Below are 25,793 nucleotides of genomic sequence, written 5' to 3'. Positions count from 1 at the left end.
GCCGACCCAGGGCTTCAACCTTCAGACTGCGAGCTTCGGTATCAAACCCAGCCATGGGATCTGGAACTCCAGGCCTAGAAAATCAGACTTTGACAGATTTCGGAACCTGGGACTCACTGACCTGAAGGGGGTGGGAAGGTTGGTGCAGGGGAGTGTGGTGAACTACATATACCTGTCTGGACACCCCCCCCCTGCTGACTGCTCCTGTGGCTCCTCCCACAGACCGTAGCTCCTCCCACGGACCCCGGTATAAAGGCAATTGGAGGCACTGCCCCGGCCTCAGTTTCCAGGATGCAGTGTGGTGGTCACTTGCTGCTTGTTCTTTCTTCCAGCCAATAAAAGCCTATATCTCGCCTCACGTCTCCAAGAGTTATTGATGGTGCATCAGGGAGTCACCAACCCTTGCCCACAGGACTTGTCGACCACGGTCAATGAACATGGGGATTGCTAGTCTTGGTCCACAGTGCCCCCCGATGTCTGGAGGGACCCGAAAGTGAGTCTGCAACTGTGGAGCCTGTTCGGTGATGAGGTGAGTGAGAACCGCCCTAATGAATACAGGGCAACTACTGCTCCCAAGCCTCCTGCTCTGTCCTCCCCCCCCGACTGTAGTGCTGAGAAGAAAGGGAGACAAGTCAAAATATGGGCAGACGGTGCTGAATACCTGCTTGTTTTCCGTTCTCATCCACGACAAAATCTTGCTCAGCACTTTCATCAGCATGGAGTAATAGAGCCAACCACAACTTTCTCATCCGCTATCAGGCCTCAACGCAGCATTCATCCCAGCGATGGATGCCCCGGCCGTCCCTGCACTTTTGAAAGTCTAGTTTGCTGAATCTCCTAGGAGATTGCAAAGGCACCAAATTGTTTAGTCAGTTCAAAAGTACATACTTAAAAGGGAAATGACTGACTGCAGTGATCGCAGTTCAGAGGAGTTATATCCCCTCGAGTATCTAGTAGTTTTGTGAGCTCTCTGCAAGACATCGCTGTTGATCGCTGGCACCATCTTGCCTTCTGTTATTGTTTTACCTTGTTCTACCTTAATGCACTGTGTAATGTCTTGACCTGTATGAGAATTATACTGGACTTTCAATGTCCTCAGTATAGGCATGTGGCAAAAATAAACCAAATCCAATTCCATCCACATTACTGGTCTTGTTACCTGTGGGATAAGGTGGTCAAAGGAAACATCTTTCATTGCCTTCTCTCCTGGGACTCTGATTGGAAATGCTCCATTTGTTAGGTGGTGGAAGTGGAAAGGACAAGGATACTTTAAGACCAGATCCTTTGGGGCGCTAAGGTAGTGTAGCAGTTAGCGCGACACAGTTACAGTCATAGTTCAATTCCCATGCATTCCACAAAGAGTTTGTACATCCTCCCCATGAACGCGTGGACTTCCTCCAGCTCCCTCCCACATTCCAGAAACAAACCGGTTAGGAGTTTAGTTGTTTATTGTAAATGGTCCTGTCATTAAGCTAAGGTTAAATAGGTGGTTTACTGGATGTGGGAAGGGCCTGTTCTGCACAGCGTCTGAATACATAAAATAAAATAAAATAAAGACAGCTGTCTATTAATCTGCTTCATTATATCCTGGAATGAGGAAAAGAACAATCGTTCTTGTAATGCACGGCATGCAGCAAACTGGAAAGAACATACATGTTAGTAAAGATTCACTGTGTCTTTGAAGATTTATTATCATCACCATGAAAGTACACTGTGTCATGTTTTACATAATTTAGATCAGGAGAATTTAATCTATATTTCATCATGTTAATCACTATTTTATATGAACAAAAAGTTCTGTTCAATTTGCCCTTTCTATGACAGCAATGTAATTTTCATAAAAACTGTACAAAGATATTTGAGCTTGCAGCTTACACTGGCAGACAGAAATACTATTTGCCCCCAATCTACACATTACAGCATACCAAACAACATTTAAACATACCAAAACATTTAAACATACTAAATAATATCTTAAACATTCACAATAAAGACACATAACACATTTATTTTTACAGTTAAGTCCTAGCAGGAATGCTAGAGATATTTGATATCATTTGTGGTTTTTTTCTGGTGTAGCTTATGTTCCACAACGTTAATCTATATGTCGTTAAGTTTGGCAACGTGTAGACTCAATAGTCGCTTACCTAACGAAAATTCATTTTTATTAAATGACCACATATTGTTCTGTTTTCATTGTGGATTATTCGTTTCACGAAGGACAATAGTGATTTTTAAAAAATTTGTTGCATCTCAAACTGGATAAGGGGAAATGCAATTACAAAACAAAACCGAGTTTGAAATAGGAACAGCAACTATTACAAACTCACAGCAAATCAATTAACGGGTCTTTAGAACCTGAAAGTTTAATGTGTGATGCTAACATTAACTTCTTTGCAAAAGATGACTGGATTGTTGTGTCCTTCCAATATGTCCTGTCAATACTTCTGATATACAGCAGCTTTACATTTTCAAAGTAACATCATTTTCTACAGTATAACAGCTATTTACGATAAATTGAAGTATATTTAATATTTAGTGAATTGATTTCTTAAGATAATTTCCCTCTAGGTTTTGTTCTTAAGATATCAACCCCCTCACATTTCACATAATTATAACATTAAAGCACAAGTTCTATTATGTCTTCGGTGTTCCTGACTCTCCCTATAGCACATTGTCATGACTAGTACCATTCCAAACTAATCATACATGTTCTCATGAAAATGAATTGAATGTTTCAGCCAGCCTGACCACTAAATTGTGATGAACTAGTCCTATGTTTGGCTCCTTTGCCTAGACTGAAGTGGTTGGAAGTCAAGGAGATAGAGCAGCTTTAGATTACAGATTAAGGCAGAGCCCTGAATTAAGTTTAAATGTTTCAGCAGAGTACAACTGCCTTCCAAGTGATTCTAACTAGACATGAAATTAAAACTAAATGTACATTTGGACATTACATACAAAGAAGTATTAAACCGAACTGTTCTGTTAATTATGGCATGCACAGGCAGTAAGAATTTATTTGTATTTTGAAAAGATAAAAATAGAAGAAAATGACTACAGATGTGTTCTGTACAATTCATATTAAATAGATTCATACTGACAAAGACATTCTTTGTAGGCAGTCCTCTAAGTAACAGGCAAATGGTTTCTTCTGTTCCGACTTTTTCTTCTGTCAATGAGGGCCTTTAATTTTGAATGATCTATTCTAATTGATAGTCCCTCCCCACTCTTTCTCTGCTTGTGCCAACTCTCTTTACAGTACTTATTGATCGCCTGCATTTCAGAGTAACTAAATAGTCCTACCAGATCCTTGTGAAGGACCTGCACTCCCCCCAAGTCGTTGGCAGCGCTCCAAGGCCACGGTGTTCCTTTGCTAATTTTGGAGGAAAGCAATTCTGTGTCAACAACCTTCAGCTTGACCTTGGTCACTGTGCTTTTAAAGTTGTTCTCAGTGGCCACACAGTGATAAATCCCTCTGTCGTTGCTTTGTACTGAACGAATCAAGAGGCCATGTTCGGTCACTAGAATTCTGTCATCTTGTTTTACCTGTGCACAAAGAGACACTCATTTTAAAATGCTGTGCAGCTTAAGGGAGAAAAGCATGTCTGAACAAATCATGGCTAGTATTGAATCACATTGTAAAGAGCTAAACTGATAGATAGGAACTAAGAGTAAGCTGGTAGAAAGCCTTGGCTAGTTCTCTTTGCAGTCCTGGGAACTAATCTCCCAAGCACCGGACGAGGCTACCAATATGAAATGACAATACCACAACAAAGGAAGAAAGCCAATAAGTATATGAAGTCCGTAAGACTATAAGATATAGGAGTAGAATTAGACTATTCAGCCCATCAAGTCTGCTCTGCCGTTCCATCGTGGTTGATCCCAGATCCCAATCAAACCCAGACACCTGTCTTTTTGCCATATCCTTTGATGCCCTGACTGATCAGGAAATGATGAACTTCCTCCTTAAATATACCCACAGACTTGGCCTCCACCACAGTATGTGGCAGAGCATTCCACAGCTTCACAAATCTTTGGCTAAAAGAATTCTCCTTACTTCTGTTCTAAAAGGTTGCCCCTCAATTTTGAGGTTGTGTCCTTTAGTTCTGGATACCCCCACCATAGGAAACATCCGTTTCACACCCACCCTATCTGGTCCTATCTAAGTTCCAGTGAGTACAGGTCCAAAGCTGCCAAATACTCCTCATATGTTAATCCCTTCATTCCTGGAATCATCCTCATGAACCTCCTCTGGACTGTCTCCAATGACAACACATCCTTTCTGAGATATGGGGCCCAAAACTGTTGACAATACTCCAAGTGCGGCCTGACTAGTGTCTTATAAAGCTTCAGCGTTATCTCCTTGCTTTTATATTCTACTCCCCTTGAAATAAATGCCAACATTTCATTTGCCTTCTTTACTGCAGACTCAACCTGTAAATTAAAGTAATCAGTAAATCCATAAGATTAAAGAAATAAAAAATATCAAAATCTTGACACAATTCAATGTTCAGACACACACATCTTGTTAATGAACGGACCCACGAACAGATTATTCGGTGACCTTTCTCGGCAGACAGCAGCAACCCTCATCCAGCTGTTAGCTTTAATGTTGGAAAAGCAGCTTAATGGGCTCGACAACAAGGCAACCTGCTAAAGCGCAGCGACATGAGAAGGGTCGACTGAGCATCTACCAAGGAAGTGGGAAATGGCGAAGTGATGAGATTTAGGAGAACAGTTTATCTTTTTCTGCTGATACCAAAACGGAGGCGAGGGAGGGAGGAGAGCTCCTCCATTCTCTTGGCTCCGCTCTGGAATGTGTGGAGGCAAAGCTGTTACGGATGGTGCACTGACGGAGAATGGAATTTTAGGCATGGCAAGCCTCACTTGATTAAAAAGCAGCAGCCCATTAAAAGAACGCCTGGTGAAACATATTTTCATTTGTTCCATCTGATGTCACTTTGACAAAATGACAGAGTACTTCGCCTATTCTTCCCTGGGGAAATGAATATTATCTTGCAGGCAGGGGAATTCTCTTGGTTTGCACAGATGGCAGATATGTGATCACCGGGACCAACCTATGGTCACGTTAATGTGAGAAGGTTCCACTCTGCAAATGTGCCTGTGAAGTCAGAAACAGAGATGAGAAGGCCTAATATTCCCAGTCCAGAGGTAATCCCACTCGAGTCTGATGAAGAACCATCCTGCATTATTGATATAAACATCACGTAGTCTGGACACAGCAGGAATACTTTTCTTTAATAACTTGAGAAACATTTCTAAGATCATTCATGCACATTGCTAGCTATTGCCCCCGTAAAAGGGGGAGCCAAGGAGCACACTGACAACCTTTAATCAGGGGTAAAGTTGAAGGGGAAATGCTGCAGAGGTTCACGCCATTGTTGATTGAACAGAAATCAAAATGGAATATCGTGGAAATAGCCAAATGGTCAGGTAGCACCTGGGGTAGTGAGCGTGAGAGAGAGAGAGTTAACATATCAGGCCAATGACCCTTCCGAACACAGAACATAGATTTAAACGAAAAACTAGGTTTAAGGTGCAGAGAAAGGATGAACGGATGGGGGAACTAAAGGAAAGGTGGAGAGATAAAAAGATGAATGGAGTCTAATAAAGGAGGGCGAATGAAAATAGATCCGACTGGAGCAATTTAACTTGGAAATAACAAACAGATTCTGAAGATTCCAGAAGATGAAGTAAAACAAAAGTGAATACTTGAAATGTGAGATGTGAAGTTGAAAATGTTGATTAAAAGTACTCACTTCCTTTCTTCTGTCATTTTCCTTCTGCATCAACCATTTGACGGATGCTTGGGGTGACTTCGGCGTGCACTCGAGGAAGGCAGTGCTGTTTTTCACTCCGTATTGCAGAAACTCAGCAGCGTTTCTGTACGCTGAGATTAATACACATCTTAAACATACTTGCGACACATGTATTACATTACTAATTAAGAGTCAAGAAGCTTGAACTGTTGACCGCAATGCAAAATATTCCTGGATGCCACAGGTTCTATTCTTTTGGACCAGTGGGACATGAAAAGCCGACTGAAGTCCATGTGGACCATGACGTGACAAGCATGCTCTGTTATCAAATTATTCAGAATTTTTCAAGGAGGTGACTACTAGATTAGTCAGGCAAGACTTCTATTTTGTCATATGCAAACCATCCCTAGATCTCAAGGTGCCAATTAATCCTGCCTCCCAGAATTTCTTTTCCCAATACTGTAACTTCTCTTTGGTGGCATATAATTTCAGAAAAAGGCATATATGCAAATAATCTATAATATTTGGATGGACTTTGATTTTGTATCAAAACAGATGCTGATGAGTTTATGGAAGTTAAGGCTTGCAAATAAATAGAAACAGACAAACTGAGGGGACATTTTGCACAAATTTAAGTGCATTTTGTGTAATTAAAATGCTTTAAGTACATTCCAATTCAAAACTGTAATTCAATTTTTCCTCCCACTGATACACAATGATAAGTTAACAGTTTTATATTTTTCTTGAAGCAAATTCCACACATGATAACTCAGGCAAACATCCGAAAGAGTGTCTCATTCAGAACTTGAGCTTTCAAAATTGTGATTTGTGAAGGGAAGTTGATAATGAATAATTTTGATAGCAAATGGTGAATGAAAGTGAGATAGATGCTCTGAAATTTTTCGGCTGCAATAATTACTTTCCTATACAATGGCTTGGTTATGTTAGTTATTTTTATACAGTCAATAGTTTGGCATGTGTTATGTATGATCTTTCAGTACACCAGTGCACATCACCAATGCAAGCAACTGTGAGAATAGGTAGACTCGAAAGGGTCTTTTTCTAGCAGCTGACACGACATTACATTATCAAGAAATTAGTTATACTTTCAGAACAGCTTATAATGGAAGAAAAAGGTCATATTTTAAGGGTAAGAAAAACGAAAAATAAACTAAGGTTATTGAAGACGCTACTGAAGGCCGGTAAAGAATTTGCCAGCTGCAAAGAAAAATATCCAGAGTCGAAAGTCTGAGATACTGTTTAATAGTGTGGTTAAGACCCAGGAGAAAATACTTCATAGAATGCATTTTTCTGTTTTTCAGGTTTCTGTAATGATAAGAAACAGGCACTCCCATCAGCTCTGATAACATTAAAAATATGCAGACCAGGGGTGGAGCCCAGCAGGCAAGCTAGCACATGCAGGGACACAACTCCTAACATTCATCTCTTGATTTACAGCACAACACAGCATGCCTGGCAATGTAACTTGGGTCTACTGACTGCTCCATTTTGTCTATGAATGTCAGTGTGAAAGCACAGACAGGCTGCAGCTTTCAAATGTACTTCATAAAATCTCTGCTCTCTTTTTTAAAGGAATGGGATTCCAGAAGAAGATGGAAAACTCTAGGGGGATTCTTCTTTATCTATAGTTTTATAAATAGTTTGTAATTTTGGTATGGCATGTAAAAAGTATTTGCTTATCGTTTACTAGGTGGGTAATTCTTTGACCTTTTTCTGACGATACTTTGCCAAGATGACATTTATGTTTCTTGGCTCCCAAATTAGAAGATGAGTCAAAATGGAATGTACTTTGCCTAAATTACACACAGACAAGGACTTCCAGCCATGCCACAAAAATATAGTAAAAACACCCAGGGAGCAGTGAGGGTGAACTTGTAAAACATGCAGTGGACTTAAAAGACGTGCTGTAATAAGACCAGGAGATTGAGTTTGTTCAGCTTTGTGAAAAAACTCCAAGCAAGCACAACTGCAGAGTATTCACATCTGGGTGGTTGGGAGAATGACAGCAATGTACTCAGACAGGAAGTGTGATGAATGATTGCCAAAATTTACCATATTCCACCGATACTATTAACTCACTAGTATGCAAACGCTGAGCCAATGAATCGACTTAGGTCTAGTCAACAGGTACAAGTGCAAACACTGAGCACACTTGAAGGCAAGAAGTCGGTCACCCCAGAATAAAAAAACTAAAAAATAATAACTTATGCAGTCTTGAACAATATCATCCTGAAGTGATCATTGGACAAGTATCTACCTTATTCATGTGGCACTTGTTTATCCAGCATTTGAACTGGGTCACTCCCTTCACTACCAGAGCAGACAAAGGAATGTGTGTGACTAATACTTGTCTATTAATATTGCCAACAGTTATCTCCAGGTTATAATGAACAAGAAGTATTTTAGGATGTAATGTTCCCAGAACATACCCAGACTCAAAATGTTCTGATGCCACAACATGCTAATGAATTAAATTTTAACTAAGAGTCAGGAACTAAGGAGAAATTACACAAATAAATTTGTCCAATGTTCACTTATGCGTTGCTTACATTTGGGACTGCAGTGAACAGTTCCATCTCTAGAACATAAACAGGAGAAAGAGGAAGTTGAGAGGTCTTTAAAAAAAACACTGAGCTGACACTTCAGATGTTTTAAAGAAATAACTCAACAGTCTGGGATCCTTTTTCCAGTAAATGTGATGAATACCTTTAAGATTGCGTAAGGGTTTGTTGATAGAAAGAAAATATTTTCTCCTACAGGCAAGACAAGAACGAGGGTCTTTATGTATAAGATTGTGACTCACACATATCGCAGGGAATTTAGGAGAAATTTCTCTATCTGCAGAGTAGTGAGAGTGTGGAACTCATCTCTGCAGAAAGTAACTGCTGCAGTTAAGAAAATGTCAAATTAATACAAGGGGAAATAAAAGAACAGAAGAATGTGTTGATGGGGCTGGAATCTAAGTGTGAAGAAGTTCACATGAAGTGAAAACCAACAGCTGGCCAAAATCTCCCTCGATACTGCGTACTGTATTTTCCATGTCCCTTTTTCTTTATTTTAAACAAATGCTAATTTGGAACATCTAACTTACTTCCTGTTACTTTGTGTTGATAAGGAATTTGGGGTATTCCATACCTAACTTTGCAGTGTAAATAACTGTCCCATCACTCATAGCAGAGTGTAATGCTTACCTTTCAGATTAAAGCCTCTGCACTGAGTCATTGGGTTGCCATGTCTCACATCCTGCCTACGACTCCTCCTGTGACCAGAACATAAAGAGAATAATGATGAGGTTTGCTCTGCGGGTATCTCTGACCACCTCATGAGCTCAAAGGTGACAGAAGAGATCTTCCATCTGCATAGTGGGCTTATTCAGGATAGGTTCTGCAGAAAGTTGCAGGTTTCGGCAGCAGATTCCAGCCTTGGCATGAAGGTCAAAATTTATCTTGCTACGCTTCGAGGAAATTGTTCGTTAAAAGGTGAAGTTTTCTTTGAAACAAGCTAGCTTTGTTCAATTTCAGGAAAGAAACTACTATTGCCTAATAATCCAGAATTTCTTCGCTCATGGGGAAGTTTTCATTTTGCGTAAGCACAAAGTCAGTCAACAGGCAATTGGACATGTGAGAGGTCAAGCTGTCTTGTTATAAGTAGGTTATTAGGAAACTTCAATCCATCTACAGGGAAGACCGCAAAGAATAGTTTGTTTGTCTCCTTCCTTTAAATGTTGAACTTCTTACTTAACGGCCCAACTGGGAATTCATCAGTGTTAAACTGAGCAGATTGGTTGTGTCATTTGGCATCATTTGAGTCCTGAGTTGAATCCTCAATTTAAATATCTTATTACCTCTCCACTTCTGCTGCTGCTGCCGTCCTCACTGAAAAACATTTCAACCTCATCTGCTCCACAAATGTGTGCAATGGCGATTATGAGCAGAGTCTGAATAAGCGATTAGTTTAATCAAAAGTAAAACTCGAAAGGAATCATTCATGGGTGTAATGTGCTGGTTCAGTGTTTGATATTCCCCTTACAGCTCCAAATTGCACACCTATTCAGAAACTCTCATTAAAAACAGAGCCATTCTCCTCAGGCTGGTGAATACATCGCCTTTCATGGGGATGAAAGCTCTATTCAAATCAGCGCTGGCCCTAGAGAATGTGACAAATACTCTACACTTAAAATACTAATTATGAGTTTGTCCCTTCCCTTGCAATTTCAGCATTACAGAACTGCTTTCATGTCAACAGGGACACTGCTTGTTTACTTGAATGGCTGAACTGAGACCATGGTTGCCCAATCGTTAGGATTCAGATGGTTGATCTGAAGGCCCCTTGGTTTTACAGACAAGGTATCCAGAGAAACCTGCCTAGCAGGGTTTGGTGGTTCCAGTATCATCTGGCCTAAGGAGGAGGAACAGGGCAATAGTCTTATAGATTTCTTTTTGAGCTGCAAACTTCTTTAACTCAATGGCTTAACATAATCTTTGAAACCCCACACAGGACACAAATATAAATATTAAATATGTATATACATGAATATAAACATATAAAAACTCTTACTTCAGTGGTTGGTAAGTTGATGGAGAAGATCCTGAGAGGCAGGATCTATGAACATTTGGAGAGGGATAATATGATTAGGAATAGCCAGCATATCTTTGTCAAAGGCAGGTCATGCCTTACAAACCTGATTGAATTTTTTGGGGATGTGGCTAAACACATTGATGAAGGTAGAGTAGAAGAAGTAGCGTATATAGATTCCAGCAAGGCATTTGATAAGGTACCCCATGCAAGGCATATTGAGAAAGTAAGGAGGCATGGGATCCAAGGGGACATTGATTTGAGGTTCCAGAACTGTCTTGCCTACAGAAGGCAAGAAGTGGTTGTAGATGGGTCATATTCTGCATGGAGGTTGGTGACCAGTGGTGTGCCTTAGGGATCTGCTCTGGGACCCCTACTCTTTGTGATTTTTATAAATGACCTGGATGAGGAAGTGGAGGGATGAGTTAGTAAATTTGCTGATGACACAAAGTTTGGGTGTGATGTGGATAGTGTGGAGGGTTGTTAGAGGCTACAGCGGGATATTGATAGGATGCAAAGCTGGGCCGAGAAGTGGCAGATGGAGTTCAACCCAGATAAATGTGAGGTGGTTCATTTTGGTAGGTCAAATATGATGGCAGAATATAGTATTAATGGTAAGACTCTTGGCAGCGTGGAAGATCAGAGGGATCTTGGCGTCCGAGTCCATAGGACACTCAAAGCTGCTGCGCAGGTTGACTCTGTGGTTAAGAAGGCATTCGGTGCATTAGCCTTCATCAACCTTGGGACTGAGTTTAGGAGCTGAGAGGCAATGTTGCAGCTATATAGGACCCTGGTCAGACCCTACTTGGAGTACTGTGCTCAGTTCTGGTCACCTCACTACGGGAAGGATGTGGAAATCATAGAAAGGGTGCAGAGGAGATTTACAAGGATGTTGCCTGGATTGGGGACCATGCCTAATGAGAATAGGTTGAGTGAACTCGGTCTTTTCTCCTTGGAGCAATGGAGGATGACAGGTGACTTGATAGAGGTGTGTAAGATGATGAGAGGCATTGATCATGTGGATAGTCAGAGGCTTTTTCCCAGGGCTGAAATGGCTAACACGAGAGGGCACAGTTTTAAGCTGCTTGGAAGTAGGTACAGAGGAGATGTCAGGGATAAGTTTTTTTTACACGGAGAGTGGTGAGTGCGTGGAATGGGCTACTGGCAATGGTGGTGGAGAAGGATACGATAGGGTCTTTTAAGAGACTCCTGGACAGGTACATGGAGCTTAGAAAAATAGAAGACTATAGGTAACCGTAGGTAATTTCTAAGGTAGGGACATGTTCAGCACAGCTTTGTGGGCCGAAGGGCCTGTATTGTGCTGTAGGTTTTCTATGTTTCTATGCTTTAACTGAAGTATCTATTTGAGTAATTTTCAAGTCAGTTGATTGCTGAATGTATACCTCTTTTATTAGGACCATGCAACACCTGCTGTTTCACTGACCTTTTGCCAGACAGATAAAACCTGGAGCATGATTTGCCATCCCAGGCACAGTAGGGGTCTCTGGCCAAGCAGCAGTCAGCACAAGCTGCACCGTAGACATGGCAGCGATGGAAGGACACCTGGGCAATTCCTTCATCAGAGCTAACGTATAGTTGTTGCTGAAACAAATAGATGATGGTGGTTAATACAGCTGATAACTTTTTATCTTGTTGACTGAAAACAACCTACTTCTGACACAGTTCAACAAGCAGGGTCAAGATGGACTTATGTGTTTCCATAGTTTTGCCCTTCTCACTTATCCAATCTCTTAAATGCATCTACAGTACTATGTGAAAGGCTTAGGCACATCTATATGTGTATAGGTAGGGTGCCTAACATATTTACGCAGAACTGTATTTGTCAACTTGTAGCAGAAAGTGAGTTTGTAAATCTGGTGGGACCAAAGGATGCTGGGAATGGAGAGAGTGGAGCGCCGTGGGAGGGGTGCGGGACAGGTGGCAGAGAAGGAATGCCAGGGAAGGGGTTGGCAAGGGTGCAGACACACTCAGCCCTGAGACACCAGGCAAGGTGTCTGATTCCAAACACCTTGTTTGATTCCAAACAATTGGTTAATTGATCATTACAGATTGTCTGTCTCGCCAGTGCTTCCCATCCCCTCCCTTCTCCTTTTCCCAACAATGATTCACTTCTCCCTGCCTCTTTCCCTCTCTCAGTCCACAGTTGAGACCCATATCAGAATCAGGTTTATCATCACTCACAGGTCATGATTGTTTTTTGTGGCAGCAGTACATAAAATTACTACAATTTTGTGAAAAACTCTCAGGCACCTAGCTATAAATATGTGCCCAGTTCTTTTGCACAGCTCTGTTTATTAGTAAAGTCAGCTGATCTTGTTAAAGTGGGTTGTATTTTATAAGCATTTTCAGGGTGAAAGGCTCCCCAAAACTCCTTATTGGATTTATTGATGCCATGCTATAAAGACACCATCTGTTCTGGTCACACCTGCAACTGGAAAATTCTTTCCAATCCAATCCATACAGTTTCGATTTTGGCCTCTATTTTCAAAGACAAAGAGCTGTAATCTCTTTTGACTGATAGAATCACTGAATATTAGTTTCACTTCAGTAAATTGTTTTGTACCTTCTCCATTGTCTCTCCTTTGATAATATGGAGACCAGTATTGTTAACAGTAATACAGATATTGCCTAAGCAAGATGTCACACTTAAGCTTTTTGCAATTAAATTTTATTGTTTTAGGACGAATGCAAGCCTTTGGAGATAATCCTATCTCACTAATTTTAGTGATATTTGCATGTAACCCATATGTTATTGTTTTCCCCCTTTAGATAGTTATTTTCCAGTGAATCTGTTTCATCCTGATTTGTTCTTCCAAAATCTACTACACCATTCTTATCCATAATGGAATTAATTTCCAGTTAATTGCAGGAAAGCAGCATCTATCATCAAAGACTCCACCATCTGGGCCATGCTCTCTTTTCGCCACTGCCATCAGGAAGAAGGTACAGGAGCTGTAGGAGCCACAGGACCCACATCACCAAGTTCAGGGACAGTTACCCCTCAGCTGTTAGGCTCTTGAATCAGTGGGTATATCTTCACTAAACTTCACTTGCCCCATCATTGAACTGTTCCTATAACCGATGGATTCACTTTCAAGGACTCTTCATTTCATGTTCTTGATATTTATTGTTTATTTCTTTATTATTTTTTTCTTCCTTTTTTGTTGTTTGTTGTTTTTTTTTGCACATTGGCTGTTGCCTGTTCAAGTTGGGCATGGTCTTTCATTGTCTTTAGTGTGTTTCTTGTATCTAACGTGAATGCTCGCAAGAAAAGGAATTTTAGGATTGTATATGGTGTCTCATATGTACTTTGATATTAAACTTACTTTGAACTTTTGAACTTTGATTCTGCAGGCTTTCCTGTATATTGTCGTTAATCTCCTTTTATTACTTACAAAATAGTGCTGAAATTACATATCTAATTCTCAATTCAAATGAACCATCAGGCTGCATACTGAAACTCATGAAATACATCTCCCAATTCCATTTGAACAATTCTTTGATTTACCCACGATCTTCTGTATTCAGCTTGCTTTCCAGTCTTTTGTTATTAACCTAGCTCCAGATGTTGTTATTTTAGTAACGTCTACCTTATTAAAGGCTCTTAGCAATATATTTATCTAATGCATGACTCAATCAATGCCTCTCTACTTCCTCAAATAAATCAATATTTGTCAAATATAGCATCCCACATTGAAAATAACTCTGAACTATATTATATTTTGAATTTCTGATTTTTATCTTCAAGTAAGAATTCCTGTATCTTGTCTACTATTAAAGCTAAGCAATTTGATCTCAAATTCTTTCAACTTTTCCATCGAGCTAATGGCTCTGCGCTGTGCAATACTTTTGAAATTCAATTCATTTGTCTTGAAAAATATAGTTCTTTCATCAGTGTGCCAAATTAAGCTGAAGACTAAAATATTTATTTTAGCAATCTCATTTTTGACCTGAAATTACAGAGTAGGTTACACTGCTTGCCAGAATTTGACAATCTCCTCTATTTTTCTACATTGAAATTGTTTGGTAATCACTTGCATCATAATGTTGTAATTTTTAAATATGAAATAACATGAATCCCCCTTTGTATCACATTACTGAAAAAAGTGATTTCACTCTGCTTGGTAGAATTTGATGTATAAACATGAGCTCCCATCTCATCTTTCCATTTTTGCAGCTCCAGAGTCAATACTAAATAATATAAGCATTTTGTGCCTGTTCAGAAACAACATTATATTTGTGCTACATCACAGCGAAACTATTTTACTAAGAACAATTGATCTTAAAATCCATATAATACATTTAATGAGATGATTGCAAATAAAATAAATATTTACCTTTTTGGATGAAATCTTCATTGTTGTGATGGCTGATCGATTCTATAAAAAGGAAAATAATCATAGTTATTCATGTATTCTTGGCATATCACCAAGTCAGCATTCTGGCAAATCTCCAAAAGTTTTATTAACTCTGCAGAGAGTGAACAGCACATAGACTAGATACAAACTTCTGTGTTTGTTATTGAAGTTATGGTTTTTTTTTCTGTGAACTACCCTTTAAAGGTTGACATGGTCTTTCGTTAATTCTATTATGGATTTATTGAGTATGCTTGCAAAAAAATGAGTATCAGGGTTGTATATGGTGACATATATGAACTTTGATAATAAATTTACTCTGAATTTTGGTATATTTTGTTTAGACTTCTGATTTTTCACTAGCTTGGCCTTAAGCATAATGCTCCTGATGGTCACCTAATGGACTAATAGAATTTTGAAGACAGCCCCAAATTTGAATGCAGCGAAAGAATGCCTGTATTGAGCACAACAGGCTGATTGGCCTTTCCTGCACAAATCTACTGATCATTATTGAATGCCTTGAAATGGCTCATGAAGGTCATATTACAAATTCAGATTGCTAAATTCATTTGCAATTAGCTATTGCCCAAGTGAAAACAAGCAATCATTTCATATTACAACACACACGAAATGCTGGTAGAACACAGCAGGCTAGGCAGCATCTATAGGGAGAAGCACTGTCGACGTTTTGGGCCGAGACCCTTCGTCAGGACTAACCGAAAGGAAAGATAGTAAGAGATCAATCATTTCATATTATCTGGATCACCTCAAAAAAAAAATTAAATGAAAAATTAATCAGAAATGAATTAAACTGAAACACATTGTTGAAGATAAGCACACAGCATTGTTACTTCATTATTTCAATATTTTCAGACAGACCACCTCGGATTGCTTAGGTTTGATTTCACAGGTAGGACGACACATTTTGTATTCAGCATTTTGTGACTGGGGCTGTGTTTAGAACTTCCAGATCTTGTTGAGTCAGACTGGAGGGTTGTGGAAACAACAATTTTCCCTTTGCTGAGAACCTGAGGTTTATTTATTTAACGATAAAGCACAGGCAGGCTCCACTGGACGCTCCAGCCCTTCAAGCAGCACTGCTCCAGCAACCCCCCAACAACCCCAACTTAACCCTAACCTAATCATGGGACAATTTTTTAATGACCAATTAGCCTACTGGGTATGTCATTGGACTGTGGGAAGAAACCGGAGCACCCAGCGAAAAAGATGCATTCCATGGGGAGGACATACAGAAACTCTTTTCAGAGGATGCCAGGATTGAACTCTGACCTCCAATGCTAGCCACTACGTTACCATGGAGCCCCCTTCATGAGATTCCCTGTATGTGCAAAAACCCAGGCATCAGCAAAACCAAACCTGAAAGTCAAAGTACTGCAGATAATAGAAATCTGAAACAAAATCAGAAAATATTGAAAAACCACCAGCTGATCAAACAGCATGCGTGGGAAGTGAAACCGTCAATGTTTAAGGTCTCACAGAACCGGGAACTGTTCTGATTAAGGGTCACAGATTTGAAATATTGACTGTTCCCCACTTCTACAGATGCTGCTTGGTCGAAAACCTTATCTGGTTTTGACACATTAAACAAATACGTTTGTCAGGTACATTGCTGCAAGATTATTGTTCATTTAACAGCAACAGGAGTTGTGGTTCAAACAACTATGTAATAGAAAACTGTAAAAGTTTAATTGAAATCCATTTGCTGGCATGTAGGGCTATGTGTGGTATATCAGAATTTTGAGAGTCTGGGATTGAAATATCCCTTTTCATTGAGAGAATTATTTCCCCCGGGTGACCCACTTGTCAGGCTTCTGAAAAATATAATCCAATGGATCTCGTTAGAGAGTGTTTAATCCCATAGGTTTGTTTTATTTTATCAGTACTTGATTAATGGCTGCACTGTAGTTGAACAGAGTGGAGATGCTTTGGGTAATTCCACTGTCAATTGGGCTTGATTAAAAACAGAAACAAAAGCAGAAAATGCTGAATATACTCAGCATCTCATGAAGCTTCTGTAAATAGAAACAGAATTAATGCTTTAGCTTGCAAACTTTTAATCAGAAATATAAATAGAAAAGAAAGCATGTTTTAGGTTGTGGAGGGAAGTGGGGAATGAGGAAAGGAAAGAGCCAGCTTGGTGACTGTACTGATGTAATTTTATGCACGTGACTAATACACAACTATCCTCTACTCATTATACCCTATCTGTATCACGAGAAGTTATTGTAGTTTGCTTAATCTACAGCTTAAACAGAGTTCATTTCTTGAGTAATTAACTTTGCTGTACAGTCAACTGCTTGCATTGAATGACATGTCTTGACCACTCCAAATTATTGGCTCATGTGAACTTGTCAATAAATGCTCCATCAGTTTCAACGATTTACAAGTGATGCTGAACTTGCTGGTGATATAAAACCAAATTCAAAATAAGCCAATTTCTTCTAAAAAAAAATGCCGTTTTAATCCGTTAAAGGAAAAGCTTGATTCAAAGTCGGCATTTGTTAAGAAATAACGTCCAACATTCTGAAATATTTCTGTGCTTTTAATTTGGATGTCAGTTGTACATAAACTTGTCAGTGACGTTCTGGCAGTCTGCTTGCTCCCAGTGGGTAAGCTCTTGGCTCCTAATCATAAAAGCAGAAACACCACCCACTGTCTCCTGTTTGCACTCATTTGGTTGAGGCCTATAGTTCTTTTCCCCCTGACACATTGACAGATCAAGGGTGAAGCAACTGAAAAATGAGACTCCCTCTAGGAAAAGAGACAAAAACTTCTGTGTTCCCTTTTGACTATCACACCTGAAGCCTCTTTGATGACTCTAATCAATCTTTAAATAGTTCCTACGTTGCTGCTACCTTCCTCAGAGAGAAAAAAAATACATACTTGACCAAAAATTAAATTATCTCCTTTCGACTGAATTTATATAATTAAAGGGATCAGTAAAACAACAGGAAATGTCAAGACCGAAAAATGTCTCCCACCAGATGATAAAAATTTTCATTAGCAAAAGTCATGGAAAATTCCTTTCCTTTTTAAACTCTTGTTCACAATGTGTTTAAAACACTGCCTAAAAGCAAAAGAGCATCAAAATAGTTTGAAGTTGAAACGTCAAAATATACTAGAAATATAGAGAAATACAAAGAGCCATTTTAATAGACGAGGGGTGATTGATAAGTTCGTGGCCTAAGGTAGAAGGAGTCAGTTTTAGAAAACCTAGCACATTTATTTTTCAACATAGTCCCCTCCTACATTTACACACTTAGTCCAGCGGTCGTGGAGCATACGGATCTTGGACCTCCAGTAAGTGTCCACAGATGGGTGATTGATAAGTTCGTGGCCTAAGGTAGAAGGAGATGAGTTATTTAACTCTCGTTAAATCCACATGCAATTCAACTCTGAATGATTATGCAGAAAATTTAAAGTTTATAACTCATCTCCTTCTACCTTAGGCCACAAACTTATCAATCACCCCTCGTAATTATCAGAAAAGGAGTCGCACCTGGAACTGTCCTATACAAAGACTTGTTTACATAAAAATAGAAAGATTCACAGGCAGAGTGGTATGGTGATTAAGGCTGATATCCAGAGGCTTCAGCTACAGTATTCATCCACAATCACAAACCCAAATGCCTGCACCACAGCTGTGGAATTTAAATTCAAGTAATGTAATTAGGATAGTTAAATGTAGAATGCCAAGATAGTATCAGTAGGCTGTGTTAAATGCCATCTTGTTCGCTGCTGGCCTTAAGAGAAGTGACATTCCCAGCCCTACCCTGGTGTGGCTTACATAGGACTCCAGTCCCAAGACATGTTGGAATCTTAAACATTCAGGGAGAATGCGGAATAGACCATAAACACTAGTTCTGTCAACAGTGCTTCTGATTCATGAGGTTCAGAGATTGCGGCAGCGGAAAGATTACAGGTCCACTACGGTGACTGAGCACTGGCTATGATGTTTGTAAATGCTCATGCCCATTCTCCTGCTCTACTGCTCGGTGATGGGGTACTGATGTGCTGCTGAGAGGCCAGATGCAAAGCTTTACACCAGCACTAGAGGCTATATGGATGGTGACTGTATTTGAATATGGCCATTCCCCTAAAGGAATAGGTGTCTTCACACTTTTAATAAGGAATAAGAAATAGGAGCAGGAGTTGGCCGTCTGGCCCATCGAGCCTGCTCCGCCATTCAATAAGATCATGGCTGATCTGGCTGTGGACTCATCTCCACCTATCTGCCTTTTCCCCATAACCCTTAATTCCCCTACTATGCAAAATCATCAATCAGCAACCCACCTAACTGCAGGAAACATGTAAATAAGGTTGAAAGACTACTGAGAAAATTTACGTGTGTTGCTGGGTCTGGAAGACCTGAGTTATAAGGAAAGATTGAATAGTTAGGACTTTGTTCTTTAGAATGTAGATGATTGAGAGGGGTTTTGATAGAGGTATACAAAATTATGAGGGGTACAGATAGGGTAAATGCAAGCAGGCTCTTTCCACTGAGGTTGGGTGGGACTACAACTGAGGTCATGGGTTAAGAGTGAAAAGTGAAAAGTTTAAGGGGAACATGAGGGTGAAACTTCTTCAGTCAGAAGGTGGTGAGAGTGTGGAACGAGTTTGGTGCATGTGAGCTCAATCATAATGTTTAAGAGAAGTTTGGATAGGTACATGAATAGTAGGGATATGGAGGGCTATGGTCCCAGTGCAAGTTAATGGGAGTAGGCAGTTTAAATGGTTTCAGCGTGGACTAGATGGGCTGAAGGGCCTATTTCTGTATTGTACTTCTCTATGAGTCTATGACTCCATAATCGAATCACAAACAAGACAAAATCTTCAGAAGTTGGAAATCCGAGCAACACACACAAACTGCTGGAGGAGCTCAGCGGGCCAGGCAGCGTCTGTAATTTAATGTATTTTAATTGCATTTATTGAATATCTTCTTAAAAACTACCGAAATCTACTTGGATCCACTTCAACAGTGACGTGATGTGATCAGAGCGCTGTGGCCAGTGTTCACACCCGTCTCGGGGGACAGCGCTTTTTCACGAGAAGCCTAATTAACCTGCGGGGGGCAAGTCCTTCAGCTCGTGGGTCTGGAAGAGGAAGCCCAGAGGTCCTGCGTGTGAGTTCACAGCCCAGGACTGCAACAGTGGTGTTGACTGAGCTGGTACTGAACTAACATTTGTCCCGTGTGGATAAAAGGGGGGAGAGGGTGGGGGGGGGGGGCAGGTGACCTGGCTCCAAATAGGAGCAGTCAGGTACAAATGTGGCCACAGGCAACAACTGATGAACCACTATTAAAGGCAGGTGGACAGGTCAGATTGGTGAGAGGGAGCAGAGGTTTTGGTGGCTGCCAATGGCAATGATAGATGCCTCATTAGAGGAAATTTATCCTCTTCTCGAGGTGGATGCAATCTTGAAATAAGGGATATGCTATTTGGGAGAGATGCTCCTCTTGGAAGGTGATGAAGCTCTGGAGGGCCGTGGAGGCTTAGTTACTGATTTCATGCACAATAAAAGTTTGGATATTAAAGGAATCAAAGGATGTGGGGAAGGAGAACAAAAACAATGAAGAAGAAGATCAACTTTAATCTTTCTGAATAACACAGCAGACTTAAGGGGCCAATAGCCTTCACGCCTGCTCTATTTCTTTTGTTCTTATACACCGAAAGGGAGGGCTACACATAAATTTCAGTTGTAAATTGGAATTACCTTCCTGCACATAATTAAGTCCTATTTGATGATCTTCTGCATGTAGCAATGATGCAGGCAACCAAACGCATGCAAGTTTTTTTTTCCTTGATATTCCAGAACTTTCTGCTCTGAAGCTTCTTGTCAACTAAAAAGATACATTATTATTTGACAAAGTTTAAATAATTAATTGAAAAATTCTTGGATGAAGGTGGGTAGAGATACTGAAAAGAAAGAAAGGAGAAAGAAATGGAGGAGATTACAAGTTGACGTGACAAAGTCCTTCTTGCCCCCACCTCTTGGTCTAATTTGAGTAGAAATATTTTGAGAATGACTAAAGATGAAGTGGACAGGAACGGTAGAGAGATTGAGAAGGCAGATTAAAGGGAACGAGGCAGCAAGGTGGCAGGAGGAGGGTGATGTGGAGGGATAGTGGACAACGAAAACAGGAAAAGCACAGGGCACATGCTGGGAGTAAGGAGGTGAAAAGAAAGACCACACCACCTTCCAAACAGGAAACAATGAAACAAAAAATTAGCAGCTGAGTAGGATAGAACACAGGAATGATATACAGCAAAGAGAGTTAGGAGGGAGACAATAGCACAAAGACAGTGGGGATGAGAAAGGACGCCACACAATTCTCCAACTCTGCAGTGACCTGCTCGTTTTCTGTTTAAATTTTAGATGTGTGAGCAATTATAAATCATGGGCTATAAATCCCTTCTCACAACCGTGGGAAAGCACCGGAGTGTAGCTGGAAATGGGCTTCAGCTGGAGCAAAGCAAAGCGCCACCCATTTCCAGGCCTCTTTGCCCCTGGTGGGTAATTCAACCCTGACGTTGTGCAGGATTTCCAGTAACACCAGAAAACACTTTCTATTGCAAAGCTTCCACAGATGCCATCAATAACAGTGGAACACGCAAAGTTCATCTGCAGTAAAAATTTGAGCCTCCCCCTGGTCTGAACAGTGACCGCGCAGAACAACCAGGATCTCCAAACCTTGCTCTGCTGAAGCCCGTGTTAATGAAAGAGCCAATACTCAAGGTGCATTTTTTTTTGTCCTCAGTGAGATCCATGAGATCAAACAGGGACTCATTTTGTAATGGGGCTGCTTCATGCTTCCTGGTCGTGGGGTCATTCCAGACATCCGCCATAGATCACTTGCAATAGTTCTCTGCTCACTACCCCATAACAGGGGTTTCCCTAAGCACCATTGCCAAACATAGTTTCTCTTTAGCCACAGGAGTAGGCATAATGATCACAGGGATTTGCCTAAATTCCATAATATAGATATTTTGATTCTGTATTCTTCCAGTGTTATTAGTACAGTGGCCTCCTTGGCAACCTCTTGCCAAAAGAAACCAATTGTAGCCCCAGCTTGCAGGATATCCCACCAGACAAATTATGTTCTTCTGTGGCCTGTTCCATCCATTCTGACAAGTGATACAAATTAGAAATACTAACTAAAACTCATTCCCACACCAAAAAGTACGATGATTAACCTCAGGATCTACCTTGTTAGAGTCCTGCACTTTCATGTTAACCAGCACTGTACTTTTTTTTTGGGTAGCTTTTACACATTATTCTGCATTGTTATTGTCACTATTTTTTTTGCGAGGGAGGGGGTTGGGGCCTTTTAGATCGTACAATGTTCCAGTTGCTGTCTTTCCATGTGGGCAATCTGTTAGTTTTTTTTTTGTGTGAGGTAGGGGTGGGGAGGGGAGGGTTTGTGGTTTGAAAGTTTTTTTTTCTTTTTTGTGCCGGGGGGAGGAGTTGATATATTTCCTTTCAGCAGCTTTCACGGTTTTTCAGCATCTCATGTCTACCCGGAGAAGAAAATATCAGAGTTGTATTGTGCATGCATACTTCGACAGTAAAAATGAAGCTTGGAACCTTTATCGTTCTTTTTTAACTTGGTCTAGTTCAATGCACTGTGTAATGATTTGATCTGTATAAACTGTGTGTGGTATTCATTGTATCTTGGTAGATGTGACAATAATTAACCCAAAGCAATATCAAAAATAATTCAACAAGATCTTGCAACTTCACAGCCCAGCCTGCCAAATCAAGGAAAACTGGTTTATGCTTGAATAAATAAACATTAAAATTGCTCTCCTCTGTCAAGTACTTTCCCTCTGAACTATTTGCCCTGCACAAATTATTACCCAAGAAGGTTTCCTCCAAGAATTCCAATAGTTGACTCAAACTTCAGAAGTATTCAAAGAAAAATCAAGCAGGGAGTTCACCCTTTGAATTGTTTACAAGAATTTCAAGAAATTATATAAATATATCTCGCTTTTATTTATTTTGATTCACTGCACAGTCCAGCTTCGGTTAGCTTAAATTTATAGCGTTGAGAAAAAAATGAAAATAAATGACTGCAATAAATAAAGAGCCATCATTTATCTCAACACATGTCCACTTCAAAAATCTACCAGTAAACTCATGGAATAACACTTCAAAGCGTGTATGGCTCGGCTGCCTTGAACACATTACAGATCTTCGGGGACTTGTATTATTACGAGCACACTCTCTACGTCTTCTGGAGCAATCTGGATATAAAGAAAGGGCTCATTGTTTCCACATTTTTCTGTGATGCAGAATCTAACTTGGCTGTTTATGGTTTCAACTAACAGCTTTTTTCTTATGAAACTCTCCTGAAATTTGGAAAGGCTCCTTACAAATTCCAACATTATGACCACATGCTGCTTAACCTGATAAAAAGAATTGCGTCAGACCTCAAATACTTCCATTTCTTCCAAGATAAGCTCTTCTTTGTTCGATGCATTTTTTGACAAAACCACAATCTTCTGGATAGTTCCCTTATCTGAAAGACATATTAGACACAAATCAGTTCACCTAAAAGAGGCTGGCTTAATGGAACCTTAAATTATCTGAATCATTTCATTTAGCATGCAATTCTGTTTGAATAACCCCATTAAGTTTCTGTGCTGTGTGTTGTTTGTTTTTTTAAACTGTTGGTGATAGTACAAAAATCAGTAAAATCCGACCCTTTCCATTGTGGAATATAGAACAACAACTGCAGGAGAAACACCTTCACTCTGTTTGCCGCAAAAGGCAGCATTTCCCAGCGACTACACATTTCAATTCAACTTTCCACTCCTATTCTAATATGGCTGTTCATGGCCTCCATGATGAGGCCAAACTCAGGTTCTAGGAATAACACCTCATATTCTCTCCGGGCAGTCTGCAACCTGATGGAATGGACATTGGTTTCTCCAACTTCTGTTGCTCCCTCATTCTCCCCTTTTCCAGTCTCCATTCTGGTTGCCCCCTCACCCCTTCTATTCTCCTCACCTCCCTCTGGTTCCCCTCCTTCTTCTCTGTATTCCATAGTCCACTGTCCTCTCCTATTAGATTCCCTATTCTTCACCCCTTTAACACCTCCACCTATCACCTAGCTTCTTAATTTACCCTCCCTCCCCCATCTCTTCATTCCACCCATCTTCCCTTTCACTTCGTCTCACCTATCACCTGCCAGCTTGTACTCCTCATCCTCCCCCAACTTTCCTATTCTGTTAGCACAACGCTTTACAGAGCTGGTTCAATTCCTGCTGCTGCCTGTAAGGAGTTTGTATGTTCTCCCAGTGACTGCACACGTTTCCTTCGGGTGCTCCAGTGTCCTCCCACAGTCCAAGGACGTTCCGGCTGGTAGGTTAACTGGTCATTGTAAGTTGTCCTGTGATTAGGCTCAGCTTAAATCAGGGGACTGCTGGACAACACGGCTCAAAGGGCCAGAAGGGCTTATTCTGCTCTGTATCTCAATAAATAAATAAAAATAAATTAAACAATGAACCGGTACACTATGAAAAGGTGCAGGCAATTCAAAGGGGGATGGGAAGATGAAGGTACTCCCAGCATAGCTTGAGGAGGTACACCAACCGCAATGCAGCCTTTTTGCAAGGGAGACAGTCTAAGGAGAACCAAGTGTAAGATGCGGTTCTGAGTTTGGGAGTGAGCCAACAATCCAGCCAGTTAAGGGGCCCTCGTCAAAGGTAGATACGATTGAGCTTCTCAGTTTATGAAACCATGGGCCTGCAGTGCAGCAATGCCTGTGGAAGTTGGAGGAAGGACACAGAGTAGGTGTCCGAGCAATCTGCTTCTAGCTTTCTGATGACATCCTTCCAGCATTATTATGTTACAGATCATTATATTTGGTTAGTACCACCTTGGTATGGTCAATAAGTGTATGCTGATTGGTAGTATCCCTAATTCTACAACTTTTTAGTAACAAAGGAACAGCTAGAACATTCTCCTCAGTCCAAGAAACAAAATGTTTTCCTCTTGTAATCCAAAATCGTAGGCCTTCATCGTCACTCTACTGGAATTTTGATTTTTTTTAAAGGTATCTTACCTGTACCAAGAAAGAGGACATGATATCTTCCATCTGCGGCCTTCACTTGGTCCACCACTATCTTTGTGTACTTGTAATCAGTATTAATCCTTACAATCAGTGGCTGCTTATTGATTGGATAAATAGAATTATACATCATGGGATGGTTCCGGATAAATGCAACTACTTCATCGGGAAACTCCTTTGTTGACAATGTGTTTGGTGTAAATGCTCCTCCAGGGCACTAATAATGAATAATGAAGGCAAAGTAAGTACAAACAGGTTTCAGTGAAATCCCTTGGCCTTTAGTTACTCATGTACTTTATCATGTCAGTTTAATTTACATTATTCTTCTGGACTTTAACATTCTTTTAGCAGTATGTATTGATTTATTATGCATGTAACTCTCCCCTTCTCCTGCTTTCAACTAGATAACTTTAGAAAGTAAATTATAAATGTTTGCTTGGTTCATACTGAATCATATTTTACACCGCTTAACAATGAAGAGCTGTGATAAAACATCGCTGACAATCTGGGAGTTCAAAGTGGCGCATAAAACATTTAAATGGGCAATGGACTTGAGTACATGAAATGCTGTGGAAAACATTAGGCCTGAATGTTCAAAATTGAATTGAAATCCTGATATTTTAATATTTATTTTTTAAACCTGTGAGTTTGTCAAACTGATGCTCCAAGATTTAATTTATGACATTTTGATCCAAAGCAAGACAGAATGATGAAGAAATAACTGTATTTAGACCTGAATTTAGTGATTTCAGCTTATAACCAGAGGTCCAAATTTTGTTTTGGAGGGAACTGCTGGTAATGTTTCTGTTACTGCAATTTCCATCACCTTTGAATCCATATTCAATTCTATTTATATTGTTACCATTCCTATTTACAATATCCTATTCCCTGCCTTCCACCGTGCAAACATACCGGTAGTTCATTGGTTTTCCTTTCTCTGCCGTCCCG

General features: G+C 40.2%; 1 protein-coding gene across 3 annotated transcripts in view; it reads right to left on the bottom strand.

Annotated features, from left to right (window-relative positions):
• Positions 1 to 1,666: 1,666 nt before the first annotated feature.
• sema3c (sema domain, immunoglobulin domain (Ig), short basic domain, secreted, (semaphorin) 3C) overlaps positions 1,667 to 25,793 on the bottom strand; it is a 94,864-nt gene continuing 70,737 nt past the window's right edge. For all 3 annotated transcript variants that reach the window (XM_073066582.1, XM_073066583.1, XM_073066581.1), the window contains exons 12-18: positions 24,840 to 25,062; positions 23,203 to 23,291; positions 14,735 to 14,776; positions 11,821 to 11,978; positions 8,993 to 9,060; positions 5,781 to 5,911; positions 1,667 to 3,546 (exon numbers count right to left, since the gene is read on the bottom strand). In XM_073066582.1, coding sequence (XP_072922683.1) covers positions 3,127 to 3,546; positions 5,781 to 5,911; positions 8,993 to 9,060; positions 11,821 to 11,978; positions 14,735 to 14,776; positions 23,203 to 23,291; positions 24,840 to 25,062 — 1,131 coding nt within the window. In that variant the 3' untranslated portion in view covers positions 1,667 to 3,126. The remainder of the gene's footprint in view (positions 3,547 to 5,780; positions 5,912 to 8,992; positions 9,061 to 11,820; positions 11,979 to 14,734; positions 14,777 to 23,202; positions 23,292 to 24,839; positions 25,063 to 25,793) is intronic.

Source organism: Hemitrygon akajei, chromosome 14 (assembly GCF_048418815.1).
Source record: "Hemitrygon akajei chromosome 14, sHemAka1.3, whole genome shotgun sequence".
In the NCBI taxonomy this organism is placed as follows: domain Eukaryota; kingdom Metazoa; phylum Chordata; class Chondrichthyes; order Myliobatiformes; family Dasyatidae; genus Hemitrygon; species Hemitrygon akajei.
The sequence above is the reverse complement of the archived record's forward strand: the minus strand, read 5'-3'. Positions and strand labels throughout refer to the sequence as shown.